General features: G+C 46.4%; 1 protein-coding gene across 1 annotated transcript in view; it reads right to left on the reverse strand.

Annotated features, from left to right (window-relative positions):
• The window catches only part of ABCA13 (ATP binding cassette subfamily A member 13), a 259,148-nt gene that overhangs the window by 32,691 nt on the left and 213,879 nt on the right, over positions 1-12,578 (reverse strand). Inside the window, 3 exon segments of the mRNA XM_007472367.1 lie at positions 3,211-3,314; positions 5,372-5,506; positions 8,929-9,097. Of these exon segments, the coding sequence (XP_007472429.1) occupies positions 3,211-3,314; positions 5,372-5,506; positions 8,929-9,097 (408 nt within the window).

The following is a 12,578-nucleotide window of genomic DNA, read 5'->3' on the forward strand; positions in this document are numbered from 1 at the left end:
CAAACGGCTGAACCAGGTAAGAAGGAGGTGGTCTGCAGCATTCTGGCTTACAACACGCAGCCCTAGCAGGTGGGCCAGGCTGCAAAGCTCAGCAGCCCCTCTGCCCCTGTTGAAGGGTGCACACACCGTGGACCACCAGGCCACACCCACACCCAACAACACGGTCAGCATCCCAGCTCTTGCAGAGTCCAGCAAAAGGAAAGGCCAACAGCTCAGGGTCTGGCCTGTGGCTGTGTCATGCACGGAGCCCGTGAGGCTGTGTGTACAGCGTGAGAGGCCAGAGAGGCCCAAGCCAGCCACAGACTCCGCGTGAGCCCAGAGGCCCTCCGCCTGCCACCCATGTGCACCCCACAGAGACCAGAGGAAGCAGGAAAGAGAAAACTGAACCGACTAGAAAACAGCCTGAATTTGGAATGCCCTGCCCCGCCCTCATGCAGATCGTGGCAGAGACAGAAGAGAACCCTTGTTGGCCTGAGGTGGTGAAGCATAGGCTCTGCCCGGCAACTGGCCTGTATACAAAGAGCATGACTCTGAAAAACCCAGGCTTTAAAAAATGAAAACAAAATTGAAAAAACCAACTAGGCAGAGGCACCAGGACTTACTCACTGCAGGGGAGAGTTGTCATAGATCACTCCCAAAGAAATGCAAACGAGCCCCAGATAGGACAGCAGAGATTTACATCCAGACACATCAAAGTTGAGATGATGAGAGCCACTGAGAAATCTTGAGAGAGTCAGATATATGTGACTGATGATGTCGGAACCATTAGTGGTTGGCTTCTTATAAGAAGCAACGCAGGTGAAAAGACAGAAGGTGACATGTTCATTAGGAAAATGTCAATTAAAACCACACGTCACCAGGATGGCTGCAATCAGGAAGATAGTGCTGACAGGGGTGTGGAAACACTAAAAACTTCATCACTGTTTCCAGGAATAATAAATGATAAAGACACTTTGGAGAACAGCTCTGCAGCCTCTTCAAGTGCTAAACACAACCTACCATACAACCCAGCAAGAGACTCCAAAGATAAATAGAAATGTGTGTCCAAAGACATGTATGAGACTGTTCACAGCACATTGTACTGAACAGCCAATCTGGGAATGATCCAAAGGGCCACGACGGGTGAGTGGACGACAAGTGCTGTCCCACTGCCCAGTGGACACAAGCCCACTGCTGGGTGCCACGAGGTGATGCTCAGACACATGACAAGTGACAGTCACATACAGACAACTATAGGTCACATGATTCCATGCAGATGAAATACGCAGGAAAGGCACATTTATAGAGACAAAGAGTCTCTATAATGGCGGATGGGGGTTAACTGACAACAGGCACTAGACACTCCGATGTGATGGGAATGTCCTGAACTGGGTGGTGGTGACCCAGGCACAGGTCTGCAGTCTGACTAAAATCTCACAGAAAGGTGCACTTAAAGTGGGGAAATTACATGGTATGTCAATTATACCTCAAAGAAACTTAAAAAAAAATGGTTAGTGGTTAGTCTGACAGTAAAAAATTCAGGGATGTCTGGCAACGGGCAAACCATCAGTGAATGAGTGTAAGTTAAAAAAAAAAAAAAAAAAAAAAGAAAAAAGGGGGGTGAAGGGCATGGTTCCTTCACAGTGGGTCGACTTTGCCTGGACTGAAGGGTGGCCACCGGCACTCACCACGGGACCTGGTTCTGAGATTTCCGAAACAGTGGTGAATGGCATGGTTCCTTCACAGTGGGTCGACTTTGCCTGGACTGAAGGGTGGCCACCGGCACTCACCACGGGACCTGGTTCTGAGATTTCCTGCGATGGGATCGTGCTCGTGGATTGACAGCACCAGTGTTATTTTCACGTAAACTGACACTGCTGGAGCCATCAGCAAAGCCTCTGAGACCCCCTCAGGGACCTCCCATTTCGAATGATGAGCCGGCTTTGCATTTCATGTCTAGCAACAAGGAGCAGGCCGCTCACGCCAGCTCAGACTTATCGGAACATCTGGGGGTCCCTCCTCCCCCACAGGTCTTGCTAGGAACCCTCAGCCTGCAGGGTCCCGGCTGGTCTCCACCGGGTCGTTGGCCACAGCTGTGGCTGCAAGAGCAACCTCGCAGAATGAGGGCCAGACGCAGAGCTGGCCAGCTTGTCAGCTGCTATAAAGAGGAGGGTCCCCAGGTTGGTGTTTATCTCCTGTCCAACAGGCCCCACTCCTGGATGCCTGCAGCATCCCTGGGTGACTCGGGCTTAGGGAACCAGGTGACTTTGCTGACACCAAATGTTGTTCTCTCTGTGAATAATCGGCCTTTTGTCTCTGACCCACGAGTCGCCTGTCTCCTAGAAGCATCCAAGACCCCCGAGTGCCAAATCTGTAAGCTTGCAAGTAAGGAAGAATCCCAGACCCTCAGTTCTTGACAGCTCCTTGCACTTTAGATTTACAAGTAGGAAGAAATCACGTGTAAACTCTAAAGCCTGATCTCCACTGTAGTACATATACACACACTGTATACAAAATAGATAACTAATAACGAGCTACTGTAGAGCATAGGGAACTCTACTCAGTACTCTGTAATGGCCTATATGGGGAAACAACCTAAACAACAGTGGATATATCTATATGTATAACTGATTCACTTTGCTGTACGCGGAAGCTAACACAACATTGTAAATCAACTATACTCCAATAAAAATTAATTAAAAATAAAATAAAATAAAGAATGTTTATGAGCCAAATCACAGCACTCACTCTCCATCAGGGGGCTTAAGAAACCTAAGGATTGCATTGCTATGTGGCCTGGAACAGTGCAGTGTACGGCTAAAAACAAGCCATCGATTTTGAAATCTCACTGCAAGACTAATTCTGTGGGGATGAAAATATGAGACCCAATTCAGAAATGTATTGGGTTTTCAATTCAGGTTAGTCTAGTGCTGGGATAAAGGGGCAGAAATGTGGTCGCAGGAGGGCCCGAGGAAGGCACCCAGCTGTCCAGCAGCGACGGACACACAGGGTGTAGTAGATGAGGGACCACTGGCTTCAGAGTCCAGCTCAGCTACCCGCTGGTGGAGTGGCCTTGGTTGTGTCCCTCAGTCTCTCTCTGGTCAGTGTCCTGACATATGTCAGGGGGTGAGCAGTGACATCTCTGTGGCAGGGTGGTATGGGGACAGCGGGTCGTGTGGGGAGCACTTTGTCTGGCCTGGGTGCCCCCCGGCTTTGAGGGGCCGTGCTCACCTGTGGGAGCTCAGGACCATGGCACAGCCCTCCTGAGCCTCCTTTGTCACCACCTCCCACAGGTGCCGCTTCAAGCAGGGATCCATCTCCGAGCTGGGTTCGTCCTGAAGGACAGAAAACACAGGGTGAGGGGCGCGGGGAGAACAAGCATCCCCAGTGTGAGGGCAGCAGGCCCAGCCCAGAGGGAATCCTGGCCTCAGCTCCAGGCCACGCTCCACACCCAGCAGAGGCCAGGGCCCCTCATGACAGCCGGCCCCCCTAGGGGTCTGGGGAGGTAGGCCGGCCTGGATGAACCCCAACCTCTTTAAAATTCCAGAAGGATCTACCCGAGAAAGATGTAGGAGAGCAGAAAATGGCTTTGTTGATTTCACGTTGTCAAGTAAATTGACATTTCTTGAAACTCGAAGATTTCTCCTTCAATAAACACTGAAGCACTTCTCATCCAAACCACTTTTGAGAGAGATGCTTCTAGGCTGCATGATGCGTTTCTGTGCTTTTGTAGTCAGGAAGTACAGAACACATTTTTCTTAAGAGCTGAGGGTCATCAACTGCCCCAAAGAAAGAAACAGAAGGAAAGTGGACACAAAATGGCACTGAGCAGAAAAGCAGACACCAGCATACATGGGGCCTTTTCTGCAAATCGCGTGATACAGTGTATAGTTAGTTATAAACCAAGTGGACGGAAGGTGTGACCAGGCATTGTTCCCTGAGAGAGTTGGATGCATCGTTCCCACACGGGTGTCGGCGGGGAGACGCTTGTCCAGTCTCGGGGGAGGACGCTAAGGGCCCTTCAATGCATGTCCACCACCAGATGCTCTGAACACTCACTGTCACTAAAGCTCAATAGGGAGGATTTCATGGGCTGCCTTCAAGGACTCTGATGGACAGACACTGTCATCAGGACCATTTCACACGAGGAGGAAACGTGCACACAACGTGTGAGTCCCCACCCTGGTCGCCACGCCCAAGCCTGGATGAACCAGGGTGCTGAGAGCAGGGCTGCAGGACGGGTGAAGCTGACTGGCTGTGGTGAGCCGGGGACCCGCTCCAGGACGGAGGCCCCATCCCGACCCAGGAGACATGGGGGTGAGGCTGAGCGGGCAGTTCTGCTGAAGGTAAGGAATGGCCCTGTCAGGAACTCTTCAGCGCAAACCGGCCTTCTTTTGTAAGGAAAACGCGTTTGCAAACTGCAAAATCGTGCAAGTGTTGAGTTTTCATTACCCGATTTCAGAAGATGCAATAACACAGTAGTCCTTGATTTCGGACCTTGCAAAAAAGCAAGCTTGGTGCAAGTAAGAGGAAACTTCAGCTCAGATTGCAGAAGACAGTCCACGAATGATGGGGTCATTTTTCCAACACAGGTCTTCTGAATCCCCTTTAACTCCCCGCCCTGAAATGCTGTTTCCATTTAATGAACAAGAACAGGAAAAGAAAGAATGTATCTTGTTTCCCATACTTTTCCATGTTCCTCATACCTTCTACAAGCGCAAAGTCCTGGGAAGCCCTCTAATGATTAGAATCCAATCTATGGCTCACAAAGGATGACTTCTATTTATTGTTTGAATGATAGCACTTTTAGCTGTTTTGAAATGCAAATCAATTGGCTCTATTTCTTGACACTTGACCACCTCTAATTCATGTTTCCATCCAGCCAAACTGGATTAATTTCTGTTCCCACGTGGATTATAGACAGCCTTGTCCCAAGGCCACTGCCCGTGCTCTGCTCTCCCTCCAGACGCCCTCCCCTCCCCCCCCATCCATCCTGCACCCTGACCCCCACCCTCAGGTTTGCCCACGGACACAGTCCCTACAGCTCCGACCATCATATCTGCAGGTAGGAAAAGACTTAAAGCAACAGACCAGAGGAAAATTGCATCAGTTTTCAGATTACAAGTGAATTCTGGTATTCTTTTAAAATATTGTCTTTAATGTTAAAATTGTATCAAATCTTCAATTGGATAAATAAAAGGGAGTCAAAGAGTCTGTTTTGGTTCTGTAAAATTCCAATGGTATTTTAGATTCTGTTCAGAAAATGTTGATTTAGGGTCAAACATTTATTAGTTCAGAAGCCAATTTTGAACGTCCTCCCCGGAGGAACTCTGAAAGGTCTAAGCGTCTTATTTGCAGACACGGGCGTGTCCCTGATACGTCAGCTACTCGCCAGTAAGAGAAGGTCAGGTTTCCCCAGCAGGGCCAGGGCTGTGGACAGCTTCCTTTTGGTCCCCCCGCTGTAGGTGGACACAGGTTTGTCCACGTGGGCTTCCAGGTGGAAGCACCTCACAAGGTCCCCAGCCACCTGAAGGAGAGGGGCTCTCTTTGAAGGCACCCCCATTTGCCAAGGGACCCGCCACCCCGTGACACGTGGCTCTGGGCCTGGAGCCCTGCTCCCTCCGGCCCCTCCCCTGGCCACCTTCCCACACTCAGCCCAGCTCCTGAAACACCCCCTCCAGGACACAGGGATGCTGAGAATGAACAGACAGGGCTCTCCTGGATGAAGCTGGGTTTTCTGCACCTGTGAGTCATGGAAGTGATGGCCAGAACCCTGAGCTCAGGGCTGGTGCTCAGGGAGCAGCCCGGGACAGAAATGTGGTATCCCGGGTGAGCCAGACACACCTCCACACTGAGGTGAGCGGACACAGGTGAGGCAAACAACGACAGAGGAGGATCTGAGTGGGGATGAAACCCTGAGAGAGGGGGCTTCAGGTGGCAGAGGAGCAAGGGGGAGCCTTCAATATCCCCCAGGAAAGAAAGAGTCCTCTCAGGACACTGCACACCCAGTTCAGTTTACAAAGAAGAGTCAGGGTCCTGCTTATTTGCAACCACTGGGCATCCTCGCAGTAAAACCAGAGGATGGTGACTGCCCATCACCAAACAGAGCCCCTCGGCCCCAGGGATGCCCCGGCCCCCGTATGGTCACCACTCCTCTTCCTCCTTGGCCGAGCAGCTCACCACTTATTCATACGTCCTTGGAGCACCAGATCCTTTCATTCTCCCTCCTTAGAAGAAACAAGCACGCCCCCCAGCCCCACCTTAGCTGCTCTGCACTCAGTTCTGTCTGCTTCCAGGCTGGGCTGGCTCCTCTGGGAGCTGAGATGAAGAAACTTCCTTGTTTCCATCTATGCGTGATTTTAAAATGCTATAAACTGTTTTATTTAACTCTTGTGACCCTAGAAGTATTAACAAAGATTTGTTTTTTTCAATATCATCATGTAACCAAATTGGTCAAGATTGTATCTTAATTCAAATATAAGAGAAGTGGGAAAAACTCTACAGGACTCTGGAGGTGGGCTAACGAGTATGCATCCTAAATAATCCAATACAGCAGAACTTTAAACCAATGTACATATTTTTTGGATAAAAGCATAAAAGTTGGGATAGTAATAATAATAGTGATAATTACAACAATGAAATACTAAGGACTTCTAAAAAGATTAGGATAATATTTATGCCACCCAATAAAAAACTCTCAACATAAACTGCTCTGTCACTTTATTTGTGCACACTATGTAGTGTGGACAGTGGGGAAACAAATTAAAATGATTACACCAACCTGCCAAGCCTAAGTTCAAGCTGAATGAACACAGCATCCTTTTCTCACCTAAACTGAACTTCTGGAGGGTCGGGTAAGTGCGTGAGTGATATGTAGGAGAGACCAGTCAGCTGGGGCCAGATGTGAGTGAGGACCCTGGGTGAGCTCTGAGCAGGGACGCTTGGAGGAGGGCCATCCAGAAGGACCTTCCCCACAGCAAGAGGGGCTGTGTCTCCAGAATCACAGAGGAGACAACTGCGGGAGCTGTGTGGCAGTGGGGACAGGTGGCACCTGGGGAAGAGGACCCAAGTGACAGCACACAGGCTGGGAAAGCGTCCTGCCAGATCTGGGAGTCCTGAAACCCAGGGCCAGTCAGAGGAGCCCGCACATAATCTCATGCAGTTTCCACTTCTTCAGCCACCAAACGAGTGCAGAAAACCAGATGGAGCCATTCAGCACACTGGAAGCATCTCCTCATCCAACCAGCCACCTGAGTATGCCGAGAACACCACACTGCAGCCAGGTCATCTGCCCTCAAAACAAACTCCCACATTCCAGCCAGGGACTTGGGCAGTTTCCTATCCCACCACTCCTGAAATGCGGCCTAAGCGTCTTACCCACCTCCTATGGCTGCTGTAAGACAGAACAGTGCCTGACCCAGCATAAACAAACTACTGTTTTTTGTTATTTTATAATAATCCCTCTCGTCACCCAGTGATAAGCTCAGTGGAACAAATATGCCTGTTCTATATTTCAAATATTTCCAAAATCTACAGGAGAGGGAAATTTGCCATCAAGGGAGCTAACTCCTCTGGAAACACATGTGCTGATGTCCTAGAAACCTCTGAGCAAGCAATAATCCTGTCTGCAAAATCAGTTGCGGTTTCCTGAAAGAAGTGAAGCCAGTTCTTAACTGGCGACCGTTAAGCTGTTAGACAGCTGAGGATCACATGCAATTGCCCTGGATGACAGCAAGCAGCAAGCCTTACTGTATTAACAAGAACACTTTCAAAGGGCGTGCTTCCCCCGGGACAGTGGAGGGGCAGCTTAGAGAGTTTGCCAAGCATCCACCTCTTTAGTCAGAAACCAGCCAGGGGAGCTGACGGAGACAAACACCCATTAAAGACAGAGCCAGCGAGTAGCCCCAGATGTCAAGAGCTGCTTAACTGCAGTGAGCAGGGTCCTGTGGGTGGACACCTGTCTTGGTTCTATTGAGGTGGGAGGTGGTGAATGGACCAGGACCCCTCAGGGGACGTGGAGAGATCTCATTCTGGTTTCACTTAGAGCCACAGAGCAAAAATAAGAAAGGAAGGCTGAGGCACTGCAGAGCAGCACACAGAATGTATTTTCACGGGCTGGTGAAGGACACGGCTGTGAGTTTGTCTCCTGGGAACCCCACGATGCTCATCTCCTGCAGAAGCTCACTGAAAATGCATCCCATACGCCCCTTACTTCTGCTCCAAGTTCAGAATCCAGACATGCAAGCAGCACCGCACACTCCCTGCAGTGAGGTGGTGAAGGTAAAACCTCTCTGGCGCACCTGCCAGGCCGAGGCCGCCCAACTGGACCAAGCTGTCAGTCAAGGCTGTCAGCCCCGCCTCGCCGGCTGCGGCTGGAGCCAGACAGAAGGGCAGCTGCCTCCGGTTCTCTCGGTGGTACCTGCCCTCCCCACCTCCCACAGACGGGGGCTGCCTCTGCGGCTACCCCAGGCCTCCATCCTCCTGAGGCTGCCACCCCACATCCCGCCGAAGGAGGCCAGGCACGTGCGCTGGCAGCCCACCCGCCAGGAAGTCATCCTTTCCAACCACCCACCAAGTCCACATGCGCTATGAGCCCTTCTCCGCCGGGCCTGGGGATCCTACTCTATGATGTTTGCTCCTGAATGCAAATTAAGAGCCTAGTAAGCGTAAAAGATGCTTCAGGGGACAACTGTGTAGGAAACAAAATTGCAGATGACGGTATGCTTTCCCTCCTACCCAGCACTTCCTCTCTGCACAGGGACCTATTCTAGATTTACAACATAAATATGACATAGACGTATTTGATTGTGTTTCCTTCAGCATCATCATACTGGAAATATGTTTCAGGGACATTTATTTGATACTGCAGTTCCTTATCACAGGATGAGAGAGCTCTGTTGGGACTGGGGGTGTCGCCAAGCATTCTTCTGTGGGTCCCTCTTTCTGGACACCCTCAGAGGCTCTTTCTTTGGGGATGCACTGCTTTGGAATCCCACGCAGGCTGCAGTAATAACGCAGGTGTTCCCAGCCGGTCAGGAGCTCATCCAGGGCGTCCTGCTGCAGACAGTAGCCAACGTGGATGCTGGCTGTGCCAGCAAGAGCCAGATCCACATCCTCTCTGCCAAGAGAAGAAGCAGCACTATCCAGAAAATTCGACTTTCCAGACAAACATCACCTATTTCTTAAATTTGGCTTATCAATCAGAAGTTCATTGCAGTTTGTCTGATGCAGTTAAATGGGCTCAAGGAATGAGTAGCAGCCCCTGTGTCAGTAGAACAGACTCGGCTCTGAGGCCACGATTGCTCTAGATGTTAAAGAACATGCGTAAAACACTGAGCTTCGTAGCCGTCATCTGGCAACAATGCCTAAGTTCAATAAATGGCCATCGTGGCTATTATTCCCCAACCAAACACCTAATAAATCATTCAGTATCAGATTTTTTAGAAATCATTTTTATGATAACAATAATATATATCTGTCATTGAACATACAGAAAAATAGGAACCTAAAAAGAAAAATTCATGGTCCCAGCCCTCAGTAACATTTACCATTGACGTTTTAGTGTTAATCCTTTAAGTGCAGCTATGCTCCACGAGTGCAGAGTGAGGATTATACAAAACCGTATGTGCTCAAAGGAAAAGAAGTCTTGTTCTATTTCTAATTTTAATATTAATATATACTCATCATGGAAATTTGTAAACTATTCAAATGTGATCACATTTAAACTTTTAAACTATTCAAGATCACATTTCACATGAAACATTGACGTGTTTCTATGCATTTTTACACAGATGAAATCATAAACTCTGTAAAGATTCTTGAGAACGCTCCAGAAAGGAAAATTCCTATTTCCTAAATGGAAAATAATGTAAAGAAAGACTTGCTGAGAAATCATGACTGTTACAGAGGTTATTATGAGCATCTCTCATTAAAAAAAAAAAAGTAAATCTAGTAATTCAATGTTTATTAATAGTTTATTGGGTTGGCCAAAAAGTTTGTTAGGGTTTTCCATAAGAAAAACTCAAACGAACTTTCTGGCCAACCCAATAATTTTTTTTAAAGTGGTACATGCACCTGGTGACAAGCAAACAATGCAAGAAAACTTGGCTTTGAGTAAAATTTTGCATAAAATTTTAAGTTCCCCACTTCACTTTGCTTTTTCTTCTTAATCTTGTAAACATTACTCTCTCAAACTTTTTTTCATAGAGCAAAAGTTTATTTCAGCCTGATTTTTGATACTCTACAGAAAAAAATTTTTTTTCTGTTCAATCACTCTTAGGAATTTTCTTTATCAGTGTATTTAAGAGATTTTACAAGAAATATATTGGTGTGCATCTTTTTCAGCAGCTTTGCTGGAATACTACAATTTTGTGATCTCAATATATCATATCAGGCTTTGTTTTGAACCAATACTTCTGGAAAAATTTCACTCAGTAACCTTATTTTTCTATCCTCTCTTTTATCTTTCACAGCAGTAAAATACCTATAATACAAAATTTACCATTTTAGCCATTTTAAGGTGTAAAATTTAGTGGAGTTTTAAGAGAATTTACGATTCTCTGTGATCATCGCTGCTATCTAGTTCTAGAACATTTTCAATGTCCCAAAAGGGAACACGCAACTATACAAAAAAACAACAGAAGCCTTAATTAAACAGTCAGAAGACCAGCAGGGGAAGCTCTCGCACCCTGTGACAACAGCAGAGCTGACCGAAGAAGAAAGACTCCGCTTCTCTCCAGGTGAGGACTCAGCCAATGGAAAGTCGTGAGCTCTTTGTTTACTACACCCGCCCACCTTCCCTTCCCTTCCCCTCTATAAAAGCATTCTCTCAATTGCTGCAGGGGAACTTGCAAATGGATTGCTAGGGCTGCAGACCCCAAATTGCAATTCCCTGATGATCCTGAAAAATCCACCCTTGCTAGGGAAATAACCAGCAGTCTATTTGTTCTATTTGTTTTAGGTCAACATGCACGTATTAGTCACTCCTCACTTCCCTGTCCCTCCAGCCCCTGGCACCCACTAATCCTCTTTCTGCTTCTGTGGATTTGCCTGTTCTGGATAATTCACTGTAAACTGAATGACAAAATATCTGGCTTCTTTCACTTAGCATGTTTTCAAGGTTTATCAACAATATAGCACTTCATTATATTTTCTTTTAATGGTAAAAATGCACACTGCATTTTTTTTTAAATCACCACTTTCCATTCTGTAGATGTTAAAACTAAACCCAACAAGGCACAGCTGGCCCCAAATTGACCACAGAACTGGTTCTAACACCTCTATATGTCCCATACAAGTCCACCATTGTTTTGGTTCTTTGACACTTACGTACAAAGATAAAAGAACTAGATAAAAAGGAAGAGAGGAGGTAATTATTTTTTAATTTATAGGCTTAATTTTTAGAGCAGTTTAGGTCTATGGGAATGAACAGAAAGCACAGGAAGTTCCCATATAACCCTCTCCTCTCACCTGGAATCGCCCCTGTTATTATCTTCATTGTTATGGCACATTTGTTAAATCTGGTAAATCAATATTGATACTCTCATTAACTCCACGTTAATGTCCATACTCCACGTTAAGGGTTTTGTGAGATTCATGATGTCAGTACCCACAGCATCACACAGAACTGTTTCACTGCCTTCAACTCTGTGCTCCACCTGGTCACACCTCCCTCTTCCCCAGCAACCACTGATCTTTTACTGTCTTCATAGTTATGCCTCTTCAGATCATCATATAGTTGAAATTATAACAGTATGTAGCCTTTTCAGATTGGCTTCTTTTTCTTAGTAATATGCATTTAATACTGAACTGTACTGCTAAAAATTGTTAGGATAGTAAAGTTTATGCTGTGTGTGTTTTACAACAATTTTTAAAAATGATATGCTATGCAAACAGTATCCAAAAGCATGTTGCAGTGGCTATACTAGTATGAGGCAAAATAGATTGTAACAAAAAACTTGATACTAGACACACAGAAAAACATTTTATAAAATGTTTATAAAATGTAAAGGCATTGATTCCTTAGGAAAACATAACAACTATTAACATGTTTTCACCTTAGAACAGAGCCCATTAATACATGAGGAAAAACTGACAGAAGTAAAGAAGAAATAGACAATTTACCAATATCAGTTGGATTATTCAATACATCACATTTAATAATGGATAGAAAAATCAGGCAGAAGATCAAGAAGGATACAGAGGACCTGAACAACACTCTAAACCAACTGGACTAAGAGACTTTTCAGAACGCTTTGCCCACGACAGCAGATGTATGTTCCTTTCTGATGTTCATGGAACGTTTTCCAGATAGAACATTTGTGACCTCACGAAACACACATCAATAAATTTTAAAGAACTGAAATCACAGAATATATGTTTTCTGACTACAATAGAATGAAACTAGAAATCAGTAATAGAAGGAAATTCGGGAGGACTGCAAATATGTAAAAATTAAATAACATGCCCCCCCCCCAGAAAAAACAATAGGCCAAAGAAAGAACTGAAGGAAAATTCTAAAATACTTTGAGATGATGAAAACAAATACACAATGTATAAAAATTTATGGGATCCATCTAAAGGAGTGCATATAGGGAAAG

Source organism: Lipotes vexillifer, unplaced genomic scaffold, assembly GCF_000442215.2.
Source record: "Lipotes vexillifer unplaced genomic scaffold, Lipotes_vexillifer_v1.1 scaffold1344, whole genome shotgun sequence".
Taxonomy (NCBI): Eukaryota; Metazoa; Chordata; class Mammalia; order Artiodactyla; family Lipotidae; genus Lipotes; species Lipotes vexillifer.